Here is a 26,202-nt window from a genome sequence, read left to right as displayed (position 1 = left end):
ATGATACCATAAAGCTGCAAGCAAGCAGCCCTCTCTGCTACTGGATTTCATCGACTATCTTCTGCGCTTTGATTCTTTTCGCATATCCGCCACTGTAGGTGAAAGTAACTGGTTGTTATTTGCTATTATATGTTCCAAATTCCAACAGCAGCTTCTGTTTAAACTAATATACTGAAGAGCAGTTTTTACAGAAATTGAGATCGACCATTAAAGTAATGGCTTTCAGATAGTTTGCCAACTACTCAGAAAATGCATCTATAAACAAGAGGGACAGAAATTAATATCATACCAATAGATCTGCTCTTCTACGCTGGCCTCGTTCAAAAACCAGCTATGCCTGTTATATGTGATTATTTTAAGGCACGATCAGGTTCTCCCGCGTTCTTTCATGCAAACATCTTGGTCCCATCCATTTTTATTTTTCTTTTGGGGATTCCCCGAATCTCCATTCAAACGTAGTTGCCAATCTCTCCACATTTGTCGGTCATTTCCTTTTCTCCAATGCCCTTTTTCACAAATAATTCTAGTATTGAATATGAATTTCAAATCTGATCAAAAAATGGATCTTGATTTAGACCCGGATCCAAATTCTTACATATTACGATTAGTATGATTACTTGACTTTAAATATTCTGTTGATAGACAGACCCCAATCTCAGAATTCTAAATTCTGACGTGGTAAGAGAGGAATTCTCTCGACAAATGGAGAAAAGGGCTTATCTTTTTCTCTCTCTTCTAGTCTTCACCGCCAATCTTCTTGCCATACTTGGTCCATTTTCAGAGGCCGCAGAGTCAACAGGTTCATTCGATGATAATTTCAGCAAGACTTGTCCTGAGACTAACTTCAAGACTTCTGAAGATGGGCAGATCTGGTATCTTTCCTTGGATAAACAAGCAGGTTGCTAGTGGCCGGTGTTTTAAGTATCAGAAGCATTTAATGAACACGATTTTGAATTTGCCCATTTCATTTTCTTACAGGTTGCGGGTTTATGACAAAGCAGAGATACAGATTCGGTTGGTTCAGCATGAAACTCAAACTTGTTGGAGGAGATTCAGCTGGAGTGGTCACTGCTTATTATGTAAGTTTTGAACTTATTTCAACCGTTGGAAATGATATTCAGAAAAATCTATAGTTAATCTTAATTCCTATTTAACTGGATGCAGATGTGCACTGAAAATGCGGCAGGGCCGGAGAGGGATGAGCTAGACTTTGAGTTCTTGGGGAATAGAACAGGGCAACCTTACATTATACAGACAAACGTGTACAAAAATGGAACTGGTAACCGCGAGATGAGACATAGTTTGTGGTTCGACCCCACCGAGGATTATCACGAGTACGCCTTTCTGTGGAACAATGAACAAATACTGTAAGTTTTCTAGTTTTTTGCTCATCTTATTATGTTCTTGCTTCTAATCAAATTACATGTAGAGCAGCACTAGAAAATATACAACTAAAAATATTTGAAGTTCATCCTTAGTCGCATGTTAGGTCTGTTCCCATGGGCAATATTTAGTTCGATATCTCTGTTCTTTAGTTACCTTTTCAACCTCTCATGGATAATTTATCGGTCTTTATCATCCGATCTACCGACACTACTTAACGTTTCATTCTTGTTCGTTATGTTTGTTCATCCATAAATACAAGAGCATTATGATTCATGCTTGATTCTTTATGTTGACATTGTCTCTTCACTACTTTACCAAATTATCAGGTCCATCTCGTGACTCTGTCACTGGTACCTTCAATCCGTGTGAAAAAAACCTTGTTATATATTGGACTGATACATGATACATCTTGTTTAATCCGAAACTAATCAACCGATACCTCCAAATAGATTTGTTGTGGATCAAGTTCCTATCAGAGTATACAAGAACACGAACTACACAAACAGCTTCTTCCCCAACCAGAAGCCGATGTACTTATTTTCGAGCATCTGGAACGCGGATGACTGGGCAACGAGAGGTGGTCTAGAGAAAACAGACTGGAAAAAAGCACCATTTGTGTCATCTTACACCAATTTCGTGGCGGATGGGTGTCAATGGGTGGACCCTTATCCCGCCTGTGTATCCACCACCACGGAACATTGGTGGGATCAGTACAATGCGTGGCACCTCTCGGAGAATCAGAACATGGATTACGCTTGGGTGCAGAGGAACCTCGTGATATACGATTATTGTAAGGATACTAAAAGGTTCGCCACATTGCCTGAGGAGTGTTGGCTGAATGAATCCATCAACTGAGTAGCTGATTTTGCTCGGACGGGTTTCGGTTTTGTATTGATGGGATGCATTCTTTTTATTTTGTAGATTAAATTATCATTATTCATAATTTTATATACTATTTAATATTGAAAAAAAAAACTCTTTTGCGGAAACTTAACCGTATTACAAAAAATATTTCAATTTTATCTAAAATTTAACTCCAATATCTGTTCCATTTTTTATCCAAATTTAAATGTCTACATGGCTCTTAAGAAAAAAAATTAATTATTTTCTATAGTTAGATTATAAATTCAAAAATAGCTAGTATTTTCAAATTTAAATTATTATTTTAATTAGTAAAAATCATCTCTAATGTTTTTATAATCTCTAGTTTTTTTATAAAAAATAATTTGCGTGCATAATGACACTAGTTTAAAGAGACAAATTTTTTCCAAACTTTAATTATGATTAATTAAAGAGTAGGTGAGACGGTTTCACGAATTTTTATCTGTGAGACGGGTCAATCTACCGATATTCACAAAAAAGTAATACTCTTAGTATAAAAAATAATATTTTTTTGTGAATGATCCAAATAAGATATCCGTCTCACAAAATACGACTCATGAGATCGTTTTACATGAGTTTTTGTTTCAATTAAAAGTTGCTGAAGCTAAGAATAAATAAATAAAATTTAAACAAGATAAATGTATTCCCACCTGTTTCTATTATTTATTTTATTGAGTTAATTTGAATTTAGTTATTTTGACAATAAACATAAATTATTTCTAGCATCCACGACCTTTTAAAAGCTGGCAGTAGAAATAATTTCGTCAGATATGGAGTGCGAGCTGTAAAAATCCTTTCTCGATTGCCAAAGGTTCCGATCGCAAAATGGTGTGCGAGAAGTGTAAGCCTCTTCTCCTCTTTCCTGCCGAATCAATTAGCCATTTTTACGCATAATCTTGGAATTGGTTTGTTAGGGTTTTGCCAGATTGTGGGGGATTCGTATGTCGACGATGATGACGAATTGTGTGTTTGTGCAGGTGAGAAGAAGTTGTCGAAGGTGATAGTGCCGGACAAGTGGAAGGAAGGGGCACACAATACCACAGAAGGTGGTGGCCGTAAGGTTAACGAGAACAAACTCCTTTCCAAGAAACACAGGTTCCCTTCACCCCACTACTCTATTTTTTTGCTTTTATTGTTCTTTCAAGCAATGGCACGTGAGTTGAAAGCTACAGACTTTATTTGGTGATTGAAATTACTTGCTGTCTTGTTGTTGATCTTTATACTAAACCCCATTGATCGTTTAGAATTCATTAAAACGTATAAAATTGTAGCCTTGACGCGCTTCTTATTCGTTCAATTGTGTTTTAAATTAGTTGTTTACATTTCGTTTATACCATGGTGGAATCGGCAATCCTTGAATTCCCTGCTCCTTGGTTTATTATGATTGTTTTTTAGATAGAGAACGACATACACCAGCTAATTTATTTAAAACAAAAAGAACCATAAAAAAGGGGAGGACTAAGCCAAAACCTCTCAAGAGAAACTAGTAAAAATATGACTTTCAAGCTTGTTATCCGTGCAATCTCATGGCACCGGCGATCACAACCGTCCTCTTCGGCCTCGTGCATCACATGCATACTAACATTCGCTTGGTTCGCTCTCGAACCACACTATACTAAAAGAGATTGGTTCTGATACCAATGATAACGTCTCAGTCGTCGAATCTGGAGCATTACACAATCCTTTCTAGCTTAGAGAGAGCGTTAGATCATAGAAAATAAAGGCCATCGAAGTAGGTAATGGTTAGAAATCGGAAGGCATATGCTGTAATAAAACTTCTCTTTTATTATAAAATAGATTATCAGTCACTTTGTTCTGTCATTTTGAAATTAGTTGGGTTGGCAGGTGGACACCATATGGACAAACAAAGTGCGTTATCTGTAAGCAGCAAGTACATCAGGATGGCAAATATTGTCACACATGCGCATACAGTAAAGGTAAACTTTTTTCCATTTATACCTTTGAAAAAAGCATTGGTGTGTGGTGATTCTATGTTTTTTTTAACCCTTTCTGATCCAGGGGTATGCGCAATGTGTGGGAAGCAAGTAATCGACACCAAGTTCTACAAGCAAAGCAATGCATAATGTATCGAATGAGCAGAAACGTCTGTATTCATAGTATGATATGAACTACCAAATGCATGTACTTTTGAATCATGTTGTTTTTATCATTATGTAATAATCGTTTCCACATAAGCAAAAACTAAAATACCTTCTATAGAAGAAGGTTAAAATACTACGAACGGAACGCAATGGATGAGGGGGATGGACAGGTCTGTGATGGCAGGGGAATCCATATACTATAGCGCACAATGTGTTTTTGTCCTATATTTAGGCTCTATTATATTAAATATAATATAATTTTTTTTGTATAATATTATATTTTTATCTTTTCAAAATCATCGTGCATTTCGATTTGTTGATTGTCAGTGAATTGTTATTATTTTTTTTACTATTATTATTATTTATCTTAATTAGAGCTCCGATATAAATATTTTAACATGTTCTAAAAATAATAAAAATTTATCGATCTAATAAATGACTATTTTTTTTATTTTTTTAAAAGTATTTATTATTATTTATATTTTGATAGATAAAATAATATATGAATTTTAGATATTTTTTCTATTTTTTTAAGTAATAGTTTACACAATTAAAGTAAACAAATCAATTTAATGGAAAAGTTTGTCATCATGTTTAAACATTATCTCAAATAATATAAATATTTTTTATATAATAGTATTTAAAGTTTAAATATGTTCATTATATAACATAAATAATTTTAATAATCATTTAAACTCGAATACTCACTAACTTTAATTTAATAATTAATTACATAAAATAAAAATATAAATATCACATAGATATAATAATAATAATAATAATAATAATAATAATAAGACAACAATGATTCAACAAAAGAAAAAAAAACAGAGACCGAATCATCATCGATATTGTTATGTAGCATTCCAGGTAACTCATATTCACTGAAACAATTTGAATCACTCAACTGCAACACTGAAATTTGCGAGCATTTCCTAGTAAGGTTCTATGATTATTGGAGTTCAGTTGATATGCAGAAAAGGAAAAAAATATTAGGGCCTCTCTATTCAAGTATAGAAGTGTTGATTTGTCAAAAATTTTCCAAAATCTCCACACCAAATGAGCTAGGATGATACCATAAAGCTGCAAGCAAGCAGCCCTCTCTGCTACTGGATTTCATCGACTATCTTCTGCGCTTTGATTCTTTTCGCATATCCGCCACTGTAGGTGAAAGTAACTGGTTGTTATTTGCTATTATATGTTCCAAATTCCAACAGCAGCTTCTGTTTAAACTAATATACTGAAGAGCAGTTTTTACAGAAATTGAGATCGACCATTAAAGTAATGGCTTTCAGATAGTTTGCCAACTACTCAGAAAATGCATCTATACCGACCTTACCCACAGTGTAAGGAAGTAAAATGAAACGTACGCCGAGAAGTCCCCAAACAGTGGGTTTTTCAGCTCCCTTTATCTGCAATTCTAGTTTTCTTGACCATATCAATAGCCTGAAATGAGAGAATAAGAGATGATCAACTGGCCACTAAGAATGAAACGAAGAGGAAAGAGACAATGTTTCATGTATAGAGGATTTCTCTTTAAATTTAACAAGGCAAGTTTACGAATATAAAATTACTAGGCACAAGATGAGGGATAGAACAGCAGCCCAATTTTCTGTCTCCCAAATTTCGTTTACACTCCAATCATAGAGTTGTAGTCCAATTAGTGAAATCTTGCAATCCAATCTCAAAAACCATACTTAAATCTTGCTCTGGCAATTCAGTTAATTGAAAAAATAAGCTATTGTTTGCAATAGCATATGCATGAGAGTACCACCTCCATAGTTCCAAAAATAAAATCCCATAAATCTGAACGGAAACTGACACTTGAAAACTCATTATCACTAATAACTGAAAATAATTGCATTCCCACCCCCGATTCTTTGCGAATGAATACGTACACATATTTTTTGTAAGGATTTATTCAATTAATAAATGCCAACTCAATAGAAGAAGAAACTTCATTTATGAGTCTCCAACATGCAGCTTGTAAAGGGAGAAGAGAGGACAGATTTGAATAGCTTTGCATCTTACAGTTGGTGCAAGAAGTTTATGTGTTGGATGTAAGGAACTAAAAGGATTTTGACAGTCAATATAGCAAAAAAAAAAAAAGGTCTTAAATTTACAGCAGTGGTTTATTCTTTCTAGTAGATTTTTCATTATCAAATGATGAGCCGTAAAATTTCCAGTTACCTGATAATACCTTGTCAACTGGTTTAGATACTGAAATGCTGAGAGTACCAAAAGAAGACCCACAAGGACAGCACGTGTATCCTAGCACATAGAAATTAACATGGTCAACTAGGATGTGATGACGTGTCTTTTATACAACGAAGTGATTTAACACTTCACAACTAATTGTGTAAATTGCAACTAAAATATGGAAAAGGAACTTACTGTCTTATGACCATAGTAAGCATGGTAGTATCGAGCCCGTATTGTAGAAATTAAACCTAATAGTTGCGAGAAAGGGCCAGTATTGGTTAATATCAGAGCAAAGAACTGAGGTTAAGATTATAAAACTTTAATCATTCTTTTTGGAAGAAAAAAATGCTGAATGAACATCTAATTGTCCCAAGTGCCCGATTAGCTTTTACAAGAGTAAAATCATAGAATAATGATATCATAGAATGATGAAATTACGTGGAATGTAAATAATCTCTCTCAAAATATCTGCCGCTAATCAATTAGCGGTCTAGAATGATTGGAATTCCAAAATTCACAGCAATGACTGGACAACAAAACATGACATGATAATGACAGCACAAATAAAGATGAAGCATGAGACAACATATTAGGAAAAGGAGGGAGAGAAAGTGGCATGAAACATCAGATTTTCCATGTGGTTAGCTGTCCAATGATCAGATACATTGAACTTGAAGTGAATTATTCATTTAAACACATGAATTGATGGTGACGAATGAAACAAGTCAAAACCAATTCAACGATGCCTAGGGATATTAATTTGAAGCTGCGAGGACATGCTTCACTCTGTACATATGTTTGTATCTGGGGGAGGGATGATTTCCCAACTTACAAGTTAAAAACCAAAGGTAAGTATATCTGCTATTACGAGCCGCTAACTCAATCATATCCATTAGCAGGGGAATGTGATGCCATTCTAAAATCGTCATATCGGTTATTAGGAATATATACTTTACAATTTCAGCACACATATCTATTAACAATGGGACAACAGGTTGTCAAAATCTTACTATATATTGAATACAAAAATTCAATTTGTCAAAATCTCATTGTATATCGAATACAAAATCTCGCGATTTGTAAATATCGGTGTAATGATATATTGGTTGTAGCTTTAGCATTATTCATTAAGTTATCATCAACGAGTATGAAATTTTACCAGTTAACTAAACTGCTCTTTATGATCAATATTCGTACATCCTCTTGAACAACATTTGGGTTTTAAATCAGACGTTTAATACATAACAGAGATATAGGGCCCTTGGACGAAACAAATCACGCCGTATGCTTGTAATTCACATGAATCAAATCGATTGGAGAACAGGAGGAAAAAAGCTGCGAATATATCCTCATAAGCATTAGCAATTTTCACGGGCAGCTTCCTCGAATCAGGATCAGAATTTTTATCCGGGTGACTGAATTAATATCACAAAAATAAATAAAATATTCTAAAAATCGAATTATAACCAAGCAATAAACTGGGCATTACACAAGAACAAAAAAAAAAAAATTGACTTACTACTTAAGAGACAGCTTGTAGTAAGCTTTCTTGATCTCAGAAGAATTGGCATTTCAGTGACACTTGAAAATTACAAACAAAGGTGAAGAAAAAAACAGTGAGCAGGGATAGAAATGGAGTTAAAAGACAGAAGAGAACCGTATGTAGAGTCGGCATAGCAAGGTTCACCTACCCTAAGAGATCATAATAGTCATCATTGTCACAGCAGATGGTGATGGAAGGGTGAATGAGAAGGGACGCCGTTACTATCATTATCAGCACACAGCAGTGGATAGCTGCGGGTGGCGCCATGCCGCCATCGGCAGTGTTCCGGACGATTGGTAATTGAGGATCCAGAGTTTCTTTTTTTTTTTTTTTTTTTTTGTGGGGGAGGATGGTGGTCCAGGGTAACTGAAATTACAATCTTGACCTTCTTAAGTTTTATGCTGTCTACTTTCTTCTTTTATTTATTTATTTTGAGAAGTCTTCTTTATGCATTTTCATCTTTTCAAAAGAAAAAAAATTTGCCAATTCCAAATATCAAAGGCAATATTTGGTTTTGTACCTTCACGAAATATTTTCAGACATAAATTAGACAAAGTGACGGTATGTACTTAATTTAATTTCCTCAAACAGATATAGTAAGGGGCGGAGCCAAAGGCTTCTATACCCGGCTTTAGATCAGGTGACCCAATTTTTTTTTAAAAAAATTATATGTAAATTTTAGATAATTTTGGAATAATATAATATTAACCCGGGTATATCAATTTAATATATTAAAAAATTATAGTTTAAAATTTTAGCCCGGGCGGAGCCATATTTCTGGCTCCGCCACTAGATATAGTCATCCAAAATTTCATATATCGCGCAAAGCTATGTTAAATAGTTTTTTTTTCCTTTTGTTTCAAGGTGAAATCCACAATCATTATCATTAGAAAACTTGCAAATCATGATAGTTACGGTAACTTACCGAATAATATATTGATACCAAGGGATCAATGTAACGCCCCAGATTCGACTACTGTTCTCACTGTATCAAGACGAGTTTTTACAGCGTGCTTATATCCTCACTCACACGCACCCTAAGAAACTTCCCAGAGGTCACCCATCCCGAAATTGTCCCAAGTCAAGCACGCTTAACTTTGGAGTTATTATGTGATGAGCTACCGAAAAAAGATGCACCTTCTTGATATGAGTAGTACATATCAAATCTTTTAAGCCCTCCTCAACTGCACAGTATCATACCTGAACAGTTTCGGAATCCCTCTCCTTCCGGTGTAAGATCGGTTCATTCATGTTCTCTCCGCCTAGAAACCTGCCAGGAGCCGCTCATTTTCGTGCAACCTTATGGTACCAGCGATCACCCCCGCCCTCTTCAACGCTAGGCCTCACAGTCAAACTTACAACTAGCACTCTATCGAACCATGGTTCAGAGTAGCGGATTGGTATTAATTATGCTTTAAAGGGGAAAAAAAATATTTTGAGTTGAATTTTGTTTCGACTGTGGTGGTATTGAAGTGGATGTGGTGAGGGCCAGGAAAGCAAATGGAATGCTTTGATTAATTTGGAAAGGGCGAATCTCCTAATGATTGACCCCCAAATCAACTGCAGCCGTTTGTTTATCAAAATTGCGATTTTGATTCATGCACCAAAATTTATTGTCCATCTTCAATAGAACAAATTTAGAAGTATTCCATGAGAATTTTAGTATATATATAAAAAAAAAAACAATGCTCGTGTTGTGTTGTGGTATTATGAAGCAATCCGATACCCCACATCGAGTTTTTTCAATGTTATCCAAAATTAAATATGTTCCGACACTAAAAAGAAGATAATTACAGGTACAAATCTATTCGACTTTGATTACTTAAGTGGGGTTCCCGCCACATGTGTACCCAAATTGTACACGGATTCAACTGAAGTTTGTATCATTTATTAATGATGATTATCAGTCATTGGGTCCCTTACTCTTAAGTTAGATAATGTCGTGCAGATTTCGACTGGCCAGGAAAATGAATGTGAGCCGACCCCATTTTTATTCTGTTTAGCATTTATATTCTTATTAGATAGATGTTACTAGTTTAGTTTTTTTTTTTTTTTTTTTTTTCTCTGGGCAATAATTGGATATGGGATTGTGCTGAAATCGTGGAAACTGGAGAGCCATATGTGCTGTATAGTGGAAGCTCGAAGGGGGAATCGAATGTGAAGCGACAAGTTTTTGAGTTGAGAGAAATTGGCTTCTTTTCAAGCAATAGTAAAAATGATTAAATCTTGATTAATATTTTCGATGACCAAATGAATTGCACGTTTTCGAGCTAGGGCAGTGTATCACCTTTTTGTATTTTCATTTCAATAATGAGTCAAAGAGAATTTCGCGTATTTCATATCATTGTTTGGCCCACAACCCATGATTAGATCGGCCGCTTTTTTAATTATTCTAATGTTTGATTTGGAAATTTGAGCACATCATGTGCGCATGTAATTTCTGTAGGTTTGTTGACAAGTGACGTCGTGTCCATGATTTTGACATAAGCTTGTCGGCACCATAGGTTATTTCTGTGTGGCAATAACTAGTTTTTCAACTCTACCCCCATGTAATATCAAATGATCTACAACAGTAGCCACTCATAACAAGCAAAAGAACCCAGCAACCTGAATTTGTTCCGGCTTTTACTTTCGGAACCGAGGTGAATTGGGATCTCGAACACGTCTAAATATAAATCGAAATGTTCATGACAAGTCAAATTTGAACTTCAAGGTTGTGTTGCAAGGCATTTTCTTGCTTAAAGTAGGCCTACATAGCTTTGTAACATTTGAAATTAATAACTAGTGATCGATTAGAAATAAATAAAATGGTCAAAATTTGATATTAGTGTAATAACATGTAGGACCGAGTGTTTATCGTTTTATCAAAAGTTATAGCTGGTGGTAATGGTGCAACTCAAATCTTTTAAACGGCACAGCAGCTCAAGCACCACGATTCGATCGGCTCTACCAACCAGGGACAATTATTGCACCAAACAATTTCCTTCCCAATAATCGCACTTTTTGCAATCAATGGGAATCAAACGCATGATCTTGACTCTGATACCAATTGTAGGACCGAGTGCTTACTGCTTTACCAAAAGCTATAGTTGGTGACAATGGTGCAATTCAAATCTTTTAAACCGCATAGCAGCTCAAGCACCACTATTCGATCGCTCTACCAAGCAGGAAAAATTATTGCACCCAACCCAACGTAACCTAATCTTTTTATGCACATTGGTTAGATTTCCGTCGAATTTCTCAATTTCAATTGGACATATCAATAATATCCAACACTACATGGTCAAGTAAACTTTTTTTTTAAAAAAAAATAATTATTTGAACAATTATGCGGTAATTGATTTCGTAAAGTTAAAAAATAATTGTATATAGAAAATTATTTAACATTATTACTAATATTAAAATCACGAGTGCCAGTGAAAAGGGGAACAACTTTTTGAGTGCCCTTAATTTCTCGTCGAGCAAAGCACATGATGGCTTTAAATTATCGTCCTCCACATAATTTGTTCTTCTGAATTAAATTGACGAGGACTCGAGATTAGGCATGTGATGGGGACTCTACATTTCAATTCTTTTTTTTTTTTCTTTAACATATATAAAATAAATAAATAATATATATTGGGGAATGCCGACATAAAATAGTGAGCAATAGACTGTGTGCCGTTAATACAGTTGGGTCCGAGAGTATTTAATAACGTGCACTGTTCCTAGATTCATTGGAGAGATGGTAAAAGCAGAGACTTGGAAGGAGGACAGCCAAATGAAACGAGAGCTCAAAACTTGGGTCATTTTTCACCAATTGGTCCAAAAGGTTGAATCCCCAATCTCAATATCCTCCTCCCCCACTCTCCAGCCGCCCCAAGTCAGTCAGAAGAGATGAGGTAAATCACGGTCATTGATTCAATTTCAACCACAAATGGGTGGATTTATCATCATTAATAATTGTTCAATTTTATTGAAGATTTTGTTGAAAAATAACAATAATCTGATCGGATAATTCCATAAATTATTTGAATTACGATATAAATTTTATATGCTAAATAATTTAATTTGTTGGAACTATCCTGAACGTCATAATTCCAATCCTCGCACATCTTATATTTTTATTATATATTATGACATATTTGTGGGAAACTTTTCACCCAAAGGCAAACATTAATTTCCAGCACCAACCAAAAGCTCATTCTGCCAACTCTGTATTTTCGTATATATTAAAAAATTCGTTAGAAATCAATCCATGCTGAATTTTTTTATTTTTATTTTTTTAAAAAAGAACTTGATGGAAGGCTTTCGGTGACAATTAATTAATAAATATTCAAATTCGTACATATTTACTTAAACATCGGACAGTCTATATCAAAGCATCCACCAAAATAATCAAAAGGATCTACACAAATTGATTAACATAATACAAATAGGTATATTTATCAATCACTCTCTTATCCCATGTATCAAACTATGCATTTAGTTCTAACGTATGGTCTAACCTTAATCTATAGAAATTAATTCTTTTCATAATTACCGTGGATACGAAAACTTCACGTAGTTTTATGTTATTGTAAAATTAGTTCATAACAATTATTATAAAAATGGATGACTTAATCATGTTAATTAAATTTCATGACATTAAATTCAACCACTTGGATTCAATCAACCTGTTTGGCTATGTTACAACCCGTCAAACGTTTTGATGTAAAGTTAGCGGCCGTGAGATCATAATTTGTGGTCAATTTTATATGTCTCATCTACGAGAGAACACCTTAAATCATCTGATTCATCTATTAGAACTTATGGGGACCTCGTGTCACAATTGTGTTTCAATAACGTGATAATCTGCAACCGTTGTTTTTGGTGTAGACTAGGTAAATCACCAGATTAATACAATAACCTGCAAATCATGTTAGTCAGATAAATTGCACTTGACAAGTCTTGTGCAACATGCTCGTCCGAAAAAGTGTCGGTAGAAAAAATCGAACAAATAATCGTTGGTTAAACGTTCATTTACTCTACCAACTCAGACATCCTCTTCAGAGTAGTGTGTCACACGATTTCTTACATAGAAGTTAGATGGTGTATGGACTAATACATAGAAAAGAAAAAAATGTATATCCGGTAGCCACAAGATCCTACTCCAACGAGATGGCTCTAGTCACGTATCATGGAATCTATGTTTTTTCTAACCACGTGAATGGCTTGACTATTGCACCAAGCTTTATGTCTGTATCATTGAAATTGCTTGTCATCGACTGAGTGTTTCGAACGTCTCTCGTATGTACCCGACCAACGACAACTCAGTGACATAATTAATTTCTCAAAGTTTAAAGAATTTAACTTAATTATCATATTGAGCACTGAAATTTCCGAAACCCTGCAACAATATGTCTTTTACCTAAGACTTTATGTCGGTTAATGCCTTATCATTATTATTACTATAACATGTGAACATGTAACCGCAAAATTTATCCAGCTTAAAACAATTATTTGTAAATTATGTTGGTTACATAAATCTCTTTGGACAAGCTCTGTGTGACATATTTCTCGAGAATATTTTGGTAGAAGAAATCAAATTTCTAATCATTGATCAAAATTTAAGTCCACGGAGTTTGTTTTTTCCCAATAAGATATTAAATTTGCAGCCGGAACCCTAGACTTGGGCTCAGGTTTCAACATATATTTTCCTAATTCGTAATTGATTCATTTTCTTGTATAACCTTGCAATCTTGAAGTTATGAAAAGGTGATCAAACGATTTATGACAAATTTTTGTACTACTCCACCTATATATACCCCCACTAGGGCTACATGAAATTTACACCCTCACAAGCACACAAATTTCGAAAATCACACAACCAAATTTAGCTAAATTTTCGAGCAACACTCTGCCGAGTTGGAGCAACAGTTGGTCCGAGTTCGAGCTAATTTCTAGCCAGGATTTTCGATCTTCAAGAGATCTTTCTCTTATCATCTGTAAATGGACTTGTGCTTTTAACGTATAAACACATGTGTTTGAAAATCCAATCAATGTGGTATATTTTTCAATTTGATATATATTAATCATTTTTTCGTCGCTTCGATGTGGTGAGATATAATAATCATTAAGTTGAGGAATAAATTAGGGACGGATAAATTAACTATGAAAAATAATATGATTTCCAGTGCTATTTGTTGTGTTATGTTATGATTTGTATTAGACATGCATATCTTTTGAATTGTTAAATTAAATATATATGTACCTTCGTTATTTGTTATGATCAATCGCACTATTTGTTGAATATTCACAAAATATTTACCACTTACTCTTCCTCTCCAGATAGAAACGAAGCGCAACTAGACGATGAAGAACAAGTTATGTGTTGAGACTTTTGGAGATGAAGAACAAATTATGTTTTGAGACTTGTGGAGAGGAGAAATTGAAATTACGTGATTATTTATGCTATTTCGTTTTTATTAAGTTGTAAAACGTTTCCGCAATGTTATTTTCGTTTTTGAAATTTTTCGTGGTGAAGACAAGTTATTTATGAAATTATCTAGTTTAATTTATACTATATTCCGAGACTTGTTGTTTTTCGAATTTGTATTTGTCAAACAATTTCGGTGTCGATACATTTCGGGCCCAGCACATGACATATATTGTGGGGACCCGGACGCTAATTCATTTCTTAATCTTTTTTGGGAATAATTGAATCAATTAAGATAAATAGGGTCTAAATTTTTTTAAAAAAATACAAGAGTGCGCAACATATAAAATAAATCTTATTTCATTTACAAGATCAATATCCAGATCCAAGTACAAAAATAAATCATATCAAACTACTGTTCATTCACTACATGCCCGGATCTCTACGCTAATCTTGAATCTCTCATCCTCTTCTTGACCTTGATCATGTCCCACCTGTTGTCATGCACACATACAAACACAACAACAGCCGGATAACTCCGGTGAGAATTACATTCCCAGTATAAATCATGTATACATGCGATCACATAAACAGATATAAAAGCATGAAACAATTGTCAATAACATGTATCAAATCTGAAAGACCTGAATCAATATAAAACTGCAAATCAAACTCTGACTCATAATCTCTTACTCGACTCTTTCCTAATCTAGGGATTCCGATCTGAATAAGAACGTAACAATCTCCCACCTACTCTCCCGATTGTGGTGGCGGTACGTTCTTATTTACGAAATTTGGTCCTGTCCATATCGAATCTCGGCGATAGAAGTCAATCCACTCCTAAGCAACATCGATATGACCAAACGTCCGGTGTCTTGGCACCTCTGCCAAAGACTTGGCATCTCCGCCAAAGACAAGGCATGTCCGCCCAAAAACTAGGCACGTCAGCCCAAAGACTAGGCACCTCCGCCCATAACTCTTCACATAACATCTGCTTAATTATAAATCAATAGAATAAGCATATCAATCTCACACATTGCAACATATCGAGGCAATGACAATTAAGTATGTGATTTTGGGAAACTCAAGTTAAATCAAACTCGAGTTGTGCAATCCCAGATCAACATTGATTTATACCTTTCTCTTCTCGGTCTGACGAAGTCGAAGTCTCGAATTCAAATCTGTCCATACTCAATCTGGTAATGACAATATCGAGAAGTACAATATCAATACACTACTCAAATCAATACTGAATATAATCAGAACTCAATCTAATTCTGTTTCACCGGCATAACTGCACAATCTCAATATACCCAGCAATACAATTCAACAGATATCAATTCTCACAACTCATAATCGATAACAATACAATTCTGATATCAAATCTCAATCAAATCCATTCTGAAAATCGTAACAATTCCATACGGTATCTGTTCTTCAAGCCGATTTCGATTATACGATGTCTGATATCGCAAGAACACCATATATGAATCATATCCGATTCCTTCAATAGAATATTTTAAAAACATAATAGAAATCAATAAAACTTACGTCCGTGTAAAGCCTGTAACGCAAGGAATACGGTACTGAGCTCGGATCAAAAATCAGACGGACGAATCTCTCGTAATTCACAATAATAGCCTTCGAAGAAAACTAGCAATTCTCCTGAGGTCTCGTCTCTTTCTTCTGTCCAAATTCAAGAAATGAAAGATTTGTATTTTAAGTATGGATGTCAAGGACCAAGTAGCTTCATCTATGTACTACACGTCTCGCGCATATGCGCGACCCTCCGGCGCATATGTGCGAGACACTCTGTCTCGGCGCATAACCTTCTCGACAGCTCGCGCATATGCGCGCCCTCGCCCGGCGCATATACGCGAGGTTCTCTGCCATACTCGCGCATATGCGCGGGTCCTGGTCGCGCATATGCGCGAGGTTCTCTGCCTACCTCGCGCATATGCGCCCGGCTGGGTCGCGCATATGCGCGAGGTGCTCAGTCTTCGCACAAAACAAATCTTCTTTCCGGCTTTTCCGGTCCGATCCGTTCTGTCTATAATCATATCAATTACTAACAAATCGTTTCAGATTATAATAACAAAATTCTCGGGCACTACATATATATTTACTCGGTTATTGATTTAATTTGCATAATTTTGACTTGAATTACATTCGTAATCTCTTCCTTTGGTTGAATTTAACTAAATGTTGGAGAATCCAATGAATTAATTGATTCCATTTTGGTCGATTTTTTCCAATATTAATTCCATGTCATACCCTAGTCCCTATGTAAACATCGACTCTAATCCTCCACTTGAACAAACATCATAAGTTCAATTATTTTTGAGAGGTCTTTTGTGAGAAGATCTCACGAATCTTTATCTGTGAGACATGTCAACCCTACCGATATTCACAATAAACAGTAATACTATTAGCATAAAGAGTAATATTTTTTCATAGATAATCCAAACAAGATATTCGTCTCACAAAATACAACCCGTGATCGTCACACAAATTTTGTCATTATCTTTCTATTTTCAGGACAGACGGGGGAATCAAATTTTTACTCGTTAAAAGGTAAAACACATTGTCGGATTAGTGATTAGTGGTGGTATTACAAGCTGCGTGTTCGTCTCTTTTAACATAGATTCTCAATCCTCGAGTACCATATCTCTAAGAAAAATTTTCAATTCAAAATTATTGCAGATGGCCCCCATTTCTCTTATAAGTATCTATCTATCCCACTCCAATATTTTAGGACAACTAATCGATCCTCTATCCACCCTTTCTCTCTCTCTCTCTCTCTCTTCTCACCCTCACTCCGAAACTCCCCTCCACAGCCCAAAAAGCCATTCTTTGTACTATTCCCCCCCATCTCGATCTTCTTCCATATTACCCAAGTTTCTTTGTTCTTCATGTTAAATATCTCGGCAGAGCGAGAGTGATCGGTGGCGGAGATAGATATATAGTCGGCAGCACGTACGCATCAAGTTTATGTTATTTATAAGTATTACATTTAAAGTACTTGCAAAATGGGCATTAGCATGTAACTACAGTTCCGGTAGACTTGAAATTTAGTCGACTGGATGAAGTAGTACTATACTAAATATGGCACCACGTGAACATTTAAACATTCTTGGTGAACACAGTTATGTACATGTGGTGTGCGTGTGTGTGCATCGTCGCCATGCAAATATTTAATCACATTCTCGTATGGGTTTTTTGGTGCAAAATGACAGAGACCTTGCATTGGTTCTTTTCTAATTAGTTGCCATTATTGACTTTATGATTGATATTTGCATGATCAAAGTGCATTTCTGAAGAAGTGGGAAACCAATCGACATGGTGTTGTCTTTGAACCGATCGAAATATCTCAACAATGTAAGTACCTCTATCGTTTGATTTTTCTTTTTAGAAGTTTCCCAAGAAAAATAAAAAACTTAGATCAAAAGATAAGCGAAGAAAGTTTGTATTAATTTCCGAGTTAATTAATTTGGCGTGTATTAAAGGGGAAATGGGTCCTGCTATAAAGGTGAACATTGTCAATTTATTTAGCATCAGTTTGATGTTTGTCACATATATATGAATTAGTTGTCCATGCGATGCCACCCACCCACGCTTGTTAAATGACAGATTTGCCCCTGTCTTCAAATTCATCAAAGGCGTGCAAATGGAGAGACACAATGCAACGTTTTCATCGAGGACAAAACAAGAAACATAGTCAAAATATGATTTTTATTGTCTTTCCCTTGTCTTGTAGAACTATCCACCACATGACCTCAACTTTCTATGGAACAATGCTCTCGTCCGAGGCTCGCTTTGTTTCTACTCCAATTCTATACCCGATCGTAATACTCGAACCTTGCACTCAAAACTAATTGAACCGAGTAGCGCCTATACGTACAAATCTTTGTTTCCTAGTTCTCTGATGTTTCTCTAAATTCCTGCTCATCAGTTTATCTATTATAGAGCGCGCGCGCACACACACATATATATTATATATGTTGCTGATCATTATTGGGTGTTTCAGCTTGTGAGAATGGAAGAATCTCCTGATCCACCTTTTGAGCAAACTTACAGGAATCTCTTCAATAGCATCTTGAAGGAGAAAAATATTCCTACCGATCCTCCAGTCATGGAAGAATGCCAGCTGCCGTTAATCGACCTCAACCGCTTAAACCTTGGAGATTTTGAGAAGCAGGCATGCAAGAAGGACATATCTCGAGCGTCGAAAGAGTGGGGTTTCTTTCAAGTAATAAACCACGGAATTTCTGCAGAGATACTCGAAAGAATGAGACATGAACAAATCAAGCTTTTCAAGAAGCCATTCCATGAGAAAACAAACAGCAAAGATTTGAATTTCTCGACCGGAAGTTATCGATGGGGGACGCCTTCCGCTACCTGCTTGAGGCAGCTATCTTGGTCCGAGGCTTTTCATGTGTTATTGAGTGATATATTGGGCTCAGGTGGCTACAACAATCTCAGGTAAAATATACTGAACCAGTCCCTCTCATTTACAATATGATATTTCGTTGAAAAATTCTAATATACTCCATACATGTCGTTTTGGGCACGCCATTTAATTTATATATATATGTGTATATATAATTTATATTAATTTTTATTCAAAATTTTTGGCGTATATTCCAAATTAAAAAAAACGACGACTCCCTGATCCAGCTATCTACCAATTTTATATCTTCTTTCTTTTCTTTCCATCTAAATGCAAATCCTTGTGGCCTCACAAATTAAATTTACAAGTGAGATATATGTGTATGATTCTTTCGACATGGCAATACAATACAGTACTGATCATTCATGTGTTGACAGTTGTTTATGTACATTGTATTTCGAAATTGTCTGAAAGAATGAGACATGGTGGAAAGGGCATTGTCTTCTCCATGTGCCTAATCCTCAGACACAGACCGAAGCAGTACTAAATACTGCTGCCACTGCGTACCTTCCCCTGCATGCATGTTACCCCCATTCAATTAGTTAAGCTACCATTAAGCAAATCAAGTTTCATTATTAACTAATTGAAAAGTGTATACTTATTTTACTTTCTGGGATGAAATCTTTAGCTCAACAATGGAGCAATTCGCGGCAATGGTGTCTGAACTAGCACAAAAGTTGGTAGACTTACTAGCCGAGGAATTGGGCTGCAAATCTGATTATTTCAAAGAAACTTGTCTTCCCAGTACTTGCTACCTTCGATTGAACCGGTACCCGAGGTGCCCGAGTTACCCTGATATGTTCGGAATAATGCCACACACGGACAGCGATTTCCTCACCGTGCTGCACCAAGATCACATAGGAGGTCTTCAGTTAGTAAAAGACGGAAAATGGATCGCTGTTAGACCCAATCCCGAGGCCCTAATTATTAACATCGGTGATTTGTTCCAAGTAAATAGTTGGCAATTATATTTTATCCGCTGTGCCGATTGACGAAAAAGATGGATCTTATAATACTGAGTAATAATTTGCAGGCTTGGAGCAACAATGTGTACAAAAGCGTCGAGCACAGAGTGGTGACGAATGCGGAGAAGGAGAGGTTTTCGACTGCCTACTTCTTCTGTCCGTCCTACTACACGATCATAGAAAGTAACATGGAGCCTCGTGTTTACAGAAGTTTTAGGTTCGGAGAATATAGAGAACAGGTGCAAGAAGATGTTAAGCGTTTGGGGTATAAAGTAGGACTTCCTAATTTTCTGTTAAACTCAAGTTTAGACCGTAGTTAATTTGTAGGCACATATACATCGATCACCGAGGTACATTATTTTATAGATATTATATATAAAGAGCATAATACAGGTTTCACCCCCCCACAAATACTAGGAGTAAGTAAGCATCGTGTTTCTTTTATTTTTTGGGATGTGGAAAATGTGTGATGTGACTTTTATTTAATTCGGTTTGTGACTTTGTTGGTCAAAATCTTTGTTCTTGGCTCGTAGAAATATAGTATAAATATATATAATTATTTTAGTACATTTATTATTCTGTATTGGATGAGTAAAATCACGGGAAATTATATATATAATTTGGATAATTCTCTCACATTGAATTAGTTTTTATAGTTGAATTAGGTTTAAGTCCATGACATATCGAGCTATCAAGGCCATAAAACAAACATAAAATGTTCAATGTTAAACTTCAGTGTCAACTCCCTCGGTCTTAACTCTAACGTGTTCGGCTCGAAAATGTGATGCTAACGGGTAAAGTAAACTCGAGAATTCGGATTATGTTTGAATGAATGGGCTTATATGTTGGACTTGATGCGGATAACTGGTAAGGTAAACTGACCAAACTAGAGAATTCGTATTAAATATATTGATTTCAATTTTTTTGATTTTCTTGAACGAATGAATTTTTCAAATGCACTCCATCAATCCAAGCTTAATCTGAGTTGATCCTAAGGCAACTAAAATCATAAATTGATGAATTGTTTTTTCGAGTCTTGGTAATTTATTATTTATCAAATATAAATATATTATTTGAGTTATTGAAATATCTTATTTTAATGCTTTTGGAGTCAGTTGAGCCGCTGGTCCAGAGATCGCGCCATATGCCCAAGTCGCAAATTAGACCGTCTCGTCCTATTCAGCAATTATCAGCTGAAGTTAGGAATTCTGATAATTTGGCTTTGGGTTATAGATGACAATACTGATGGAACTGAATTCCAAACATCTTCTCCTCGTAAGGAATGTGAGAGTAGTGGAAGGTTCGTAAAGGATGTGGTGGCTGGAGGGAACCGGTTTATATGGTATCTGATGGGACTGGACGGGCGGTGGAGCACTGAGTTCACGCGGCGTTGTACCGAGCAACCATCCCTCGGACTTTCCAAGTGGTTATCATTTATCGAGAGGAAAAGTCTGTGGTTGTGATTGTACATGATTAGTCCTTACGACCCGGGACAATACTGATGCTCTATATACTAGGATTATACTTTGACTCGTTTACCGACTCCGCGAGGGTCACAAGGTAGCGAGGTTGGGTACAATTGCGAAACGTGTAGGAACCAGTGCATTGTAGTCGAGAATTCGTCACTCACCTACGGGTGTGTATATTCTATGTAATCTAACGAAATAATAGTGTATGAAATCTCTGGCCATAGTGTGAGATGGACATTAGGGAAGTAGTTCTCTAGTTGTGCATGTGATGATACTATGAATATTTTATGATTGTATCACATAGCTATCAAATTAATATGCAACCCTCGATGAACCAATGGTTGCAAATTCGATCGGGATATATGAGATGAAGGGACCGTACTGTACGTTAATAATAATCGACTGATTCTTGCAGGCACTATCAGTGATATCTAGGGAATCATGGGGCGATGATACTAGACTCTCTTACCATGATTCGATAGGTTTAATCAAAAAATGATTTCTGACATTCTTATGATCAAATGTTGGTGCATGGGATGTGGACAAATTAGGGTATGCCCGAATGAAGGAAATTATCTTGAATCATAATGAGTTGTGAACCAACGACTAGCTGTATTCCTGAACCATTAAGGGTCACATAAGCGCTGTTTTACTTATTCCCGTTGAGATAATAAATTCAATGAGTTGAATTTATAAGAAATAAGTTTGATATGATGAATCGATAAGCTTAAAAATAAAGTTTATAAAAACTTATAGAAATTTTGAGAGCATGACTGCTAAAACAGTCAAAGGGAGTGCACTTGCCTTATTTTAGACATTGGTGATCTCGAAATTAAAGTGTGCATCATAATAACAAACAAGTTGAAATTGTCACATTGATGATATTGGATCGTCAATCGGGATTATGATGAGATTGATATAATGAGAGCATGGATCATGGGCTTGTAATAGTATAAATCCATCATACTAATTTATTAAAGTTCAAATGTACTTTAATAATTAAATTATATTTTAATTGAATTAAAATATAGCCAATTAAGTTTTTATAAAATATGATATTGATTTATATATTATGAAAATATTAATGATATCATAATTTAAAAACTTGCACGCAAAGAATATAATATTGCATGATTGGTGGTGTGCTATTTTTTTCGAGAATCAAATATATGTTGAAATTCATTCATTAACTTAATTAATGTGATTAATTAAGGAAACTAAAATTAATTAAGATAATAAAATATGTTATTATTTTGGTTAATAGTAAAAAGGGTCCGAAGCTTTTGAAGAACAGGGAGAAACTCTCCATCGGCCGTTACTGCTGCTCTCAAAAATTAATTTTGCAAGAAGTCTTCAGCAATCCTAATTAATAGCATCGAGTCGATTTATTCTCTGTGTTCTATCTCCGCGCAAAAACAGAAGAGGAATAAATATTCAAATCGTGGACCGGATTAGTAGATCGAAGAACGTTCGTAGGGATTTACAACAAGAATTACATTCGCTAATATTGGAGTAGTTGAAACCAAATGATAATTTCATTAAAGTTAAAATTTAATAACTGAATGTTTATTTAATTCAAACCATACGAGTGTCCAAAGTACATTTTAAAACTTTCATTGCGATTTGGACACGAGAAAAACGAGATCCCAATATATGAAGCATAGTTGAATAAAACAGTTGGTAGTTCTTAAAAATTTTGATATTGTGATCGAACATTTTAGTGAATTCCTAATCTTCCATTATCATTAGTTATGCAATGAACATTTTAGTTTTTATTTATTATCAGTACATAATAATGGAGCATTAAGACAAAATTATTGGAGGAACTAGTACTTGAGAGAAGGTTGGGGTATTTTACTTGAGAAACTATGACTCCTCTGGTGCAGCAGCTGGACGGAGATAACGTTGATTTTTTCTACCTCTGTTTGAAAAAGGGTGTATTTAGTGGCAGACATCAGCGACTCGAACCGTATTTAGTGGCAGACATCAGAATGACAAGATTCCCAGGTTTTTTTAAAAAAATTCAGTTTCGGAGTTTCCTTTGTTGTGTTGCAGAAGGAGCAAACTTATATGAATTAAAGGGTAAAAACTGAAAAGTGGCAAAATGACACCCACTTTCTCTCCCCAATGCACTTTATACAAAGAGAGACTAGAGAAATATTAAAGTAGTGTTATGCAGAAGATGGGAAACACTCAAAATAAATTCTTGCAAACACTACTTAAAAAGGTATCCACCTCATGTTTCTTTTTCCCTGCTTCTTTTTGTATTGCATCTTGTCCCCTCCCTCTTAGCAGATTAAGCCAGCTTTCTGGGACAGAAGAATCCGGAACATAGCTAATTTGAGTATGAAATCCTAAAATACACTCTGTTCGGCTGTGCACAATTTGGAAATAATTGTTATTAATTAACAGCATTGTCATCCCCGTTGATCTTTGTCATGGATAAGGTGAAATAGATCAATATTATAGTCCCGATGCTCGACCTGTAACAGATATAAGATAGTTACACAATGTGCTCGAAAATCTTATGCATACACTCGAGCAAAAACAATGTTGGTACGTTCACACTTACAGAGTTGCGAAGAGGAAAAATATCCTCCGGGGATCAACAGTCAAGGAAAGTGGAGAACGTCGGAAACTAAACCTTTTGTTGCCACATTTACTTTCCTCAGCTGTGTTGCTCATGCTTCCATTGATGGTAATCTGATGATGAGGTTGGTGGGTGGTGGCGTGATCGGTGGCCCCCAACGCCACTACCACAGTTGGCTTTTCAGGCGTGCTGCTTCCGTGTAAAGTTGCTGCATAGAAAAATTATGCTCTGCTAAATTGTAGAATGTAGTACTATGCTAATTGGTATACTTAAAATTGTGCAGGGGCCCAATGGAATGTAAGGGTGCAAAGAATAGGCACGGAGAAAGAATGACAGTGTAGCGTTGATGCGTGAGATTTCAGAATAAAAACTTACTCAAAAGGTCCCGAAAGGCTTGAACTTGAAACTCATGATCTAACGTCGTGTTATTAAATTGTATACTAGTTTAAAAAAATTCAATTATGTAGCATTAACCATTGGATCGATTACGTCCAATGATTCTGACTACACTATCGAGGAGTTTCACTCCCCAAGTTGTATTGAATTTTTGGCTTTTGAAATGGATTATTTGACTATCTAAGCCCTGCATAAGTTAGGTTCATACTACATCTTCTCAATATAACATGTACAACTAAATAATTTATTATAAGATATTCAAATAATTAATTATAAGTAACCCGAATATTTTTATTAGCTAGCAATAGCATGATGGGAGTATCATTAAAAATATATGACTTCCATCCTTATAAAAATCGCACTAACTTTCTTTTAAATCAATATTATAAATTAGTTAATATATGAAATCTTAGCATGTGAAAAAAGGTTGACCACAAGACAAGTTTTGAAATGGCGTCTACCTGTGACCAAACGTGAGCTAAGAATGGCATTTGGCCTCTAGCAATTCATTATATATATATATATATATATATATACCCTCTCGAAACAAAAGGCGTGCATGCGTACAAAATGAACTCAAAGACAACCGGAGCAAATGCAGAAAAAATGCTGCCCCTTTTCGAGTCTTTTTCTCTATTAAATTCATTTGCTACTTACTTAAAAGAATTATCTTATGGTGGTACGTACGTTTATTACCAATTTTCGGTTACCACCTTCGCCTTGTTGTTGACCTAACGTGAAGCGTAATTTTAAAAAAATATATAGGAAAACCCATATCATTCTTCCGTATTTTGGTCGAAAATTACGAGGGAGAGAAACAAAATTCAAACTTGAAAGGTAAAAAAAATGATAGATTTTCTTTTTCTTTTTCTTTTTCCTTTTTTTTTAAAAAAAGAATTTTGCGGGGATCGGATAACTAATCATACCTCTAGGTGAAGTTGACAGCATGCAAGCGTCTCTCTCGTTAGGTCCAAGAATCGAACTAATTTTCTTCTCTCCACATTTTACGGATCCTTTTCTTGAAAGGTTTCTCTGCAACTTTAATTGCATCCACCAAGGATATATAAATGACACAAATTATATAATTATGCATGTATATAATATACAAAAGCTAGAAGATCATATCCTTTCTTTTTAAACAAGAAGATAAATTAAAGTAATTAATCAAACTTTTTACCCTGATAATACATATTATTAATTAAGAGCTTTTGAAAAGCCGGAACAATAATTGATAATTGTTTAATCCAGATGTAGAACGCTTTCTTGAGATCGGAGCAGATAATAATAATAATAATAATAATAATAATAATAATAATAAATATAAAACTGATCAAGAACTTACTGTAATTCTTGAACTATCCACTGATGTCTTTCTCGACGGGAAGGGAGAACCTGTCCATCTCCACCACAAAGCTATCGGACTTGATATTGCTGGAGTTACCAGAGACACAAGATTTTCGACCTCCATCAATTCCTAATTCCAATTCTCCAGGCCTAACTGAACTCTCGTTTTCTGAGCCCATCTCCACCTGAAAAAAAAATAACGTACAAGGAGCGATGAATTTTATGCAGCTTTTACATATATTTAACTTAATTTGTACTTTAAAAAAAAACAAAAACAAAAATGGCATTTACGGTAAGAACAATGAAAACAGTAATGTATGTAACCATCAATACTTAAACCAAACAAGAATAAATAAATAAATAAAGCTAACCAGCATCAGGTTTTCTTGGTTTCTCCAATATTAAGAAAATTAAATCAGATGCAAATTAAATAATTCTACTGCTCTAATTGTAATATTGAACCTCAGAAACAAACG

The 26,202-nt window shown here is 35.2% G+C and overlaps 5 protein-coding genes across 17 annotated transcripts; 3 read left to right on the top strand and 2 right to left on the bottom strand.

Annotated features, from left to right (window-relative positions):
• Positions 1–449: 449 nt before the first annotated feature.
• On the top strand, positions 450–2,335 carry LOC142519464 (putative xyloglucan endotransglucosylase/hydrolase protein 8). Its single transcript, XM_075622495.1, has 4 exons — positions 450–898; positions 979–1,079; positions 1,165–1,367; positions 1,836–2,335. The coding sequence occupies exons 1-4, from the start codon at positions 703–705 to the stop codon at positions 2,239–2,241; spliced, it is 906 nt and encodes a 301-aa protein (XP_075478610.1). The 5' UTR covers positions 450–702; the 3' UTR covers positions 2,242–2,335.
• Positions 2,336–2,952: 617 nt separating this feature from the next.
• Positions 2,953–4,595, top strand: LOC142518308 (uncharacterized). The gene is made up of 4 exons (XM_075621072.1): positions 2,953–3,109; positions 3,246–3,363; positions 4,114–4,205; positions 4,288–4,595. Exons 1-4 carry the CDS (start codon positions 3,094–3,096, stop codon positions 4,350–4,352), a joined length of 291 nt encoding a protein of 96 aa, XP_075477187.1. The 5' UTR covers positions 2,953–3,093; the 3' UTR covers positions 4,353–4,595.
• A 616-nt stretch (positions 4,596–5,211) lies between these two features.
• LOC142517644 (chaperone protein dnaJ 50-like) lies at positions 5,212–8,446 on the bottom strand. Of its 10 annotated transcripts, none has more exons than XR_012813348.1 (6): positions 8,264–8,446; positions 8,092–8,153; positions 6,765–6,820; positions 6,561–6,641; positions 5,705–5,816; positions 5,212–5,531 (listed from the first exon to the last, which is right to left on the bottom strand). XR_012813348.1 is itself a non-coding variant. In XM_075619975.1 (6 exons), the coding sequence occupies exons 1-5, from the start codon at positions 8,380–8,382 to the stop codon at positions 5,769–5,771; spliced, it is 366 nt and encodes a 121-aa protein (XP_075476090.1). In that variant the 5' UTR covers positions 8,383–8,446; the 3' UTR covers positions 5,212–5,531; positions 5,741–5,768. The 10 variants fall into 10 exon arrangements, 5 of the variants coding, with proteins under 5 accessions (XP_075476090.1, XP_075476086.1, XP_075476087.1 ...); XR_012813349.1 differs by having other exon boundaries at positions 5,710–5,816; XM_075619975.1 differs by having other exon boundaries at positions 5,741–5,816.
• An 8,822-nt stretch (positions 8,447–17,268) lies between these two features.
• LOC142519415 (gibberellin 2-beta-dioxygenase 8) lies at positions 17,269–20,454 on the top strand. Of its 4 annotated transcripts, none has more exons than XM_075622421.1 (5): positions 17,269–17,488; positions 17,820–17,890; positions 18,540–18,994; positions 19,591–19,912; positions 19,996–20,454. In XM_075622421.1, the coding sequence occupies exons 2-5, from the start codon at positions 17,852–17,854 to the stop codon at positions 20,245–20,247; spliced, it is 1,068 nt and encodes a 355-aa protein (XP_075478536.1). In that variant the 5' UTR covers positions 17,269–17,488; positions 17,820–17,851; the 3' UTR covers positions 20,248–20,454. The 4 variants fall into 4 exon arrangements, with proteins under 4 accessions (XP_075478536.1, XP_075478535.1, XP_075478537.1 ...); XM_075622420.1 differs by having other exon boundaries at positions 17,269–17,489; positions 17,813–17,890; XM_075622422.1 differs by having other exon boundaries at positions 17,269–17,505.
• Positions 20,455–23,479: 3,025 nt separating this feature from the next.
• Positions 23,480–25,850, bottom strand: LOC142518398 (uncharacterized). The gene is made up of 4 exons (XM_075621186.1): positions 25,725–25,850; positions 25,309–25,420; positions 23,969–24,194; positions 23,480–23,879 (listed from the first exon to the last, which is right to left on the bottom strand). Exons 1-4 carry the CDS (start codon positions 25,848–25,850, stop codon positions 23,798–23,800), a joined length of 546 nt encoding a protein of 181 aa, XP_075477301.1. The 3' UTR covers positions 23,480–23,797.
• Positions 25,851–26,202: the final 352 nt, after the last annotated feature.

Source organism: Primulina tabacum, chromosome 11 (genome assembly GCF_025594145.1).
Source record: "Primulina tabacum isolate GXHZ01 chromosome 11, ASM2559414v2, whole genome shotgun sequence".
Classification (NCBI taxonomy): Eukaryota; Viridiplantae; Streptophyta; class Magnoliopsida; order Lamiales; family Gesneriaceae; genus Primulina; species Primulina tabacum.
This window is presented reverse-complemented; position numbering and strand designations above follow the sequence as displayed.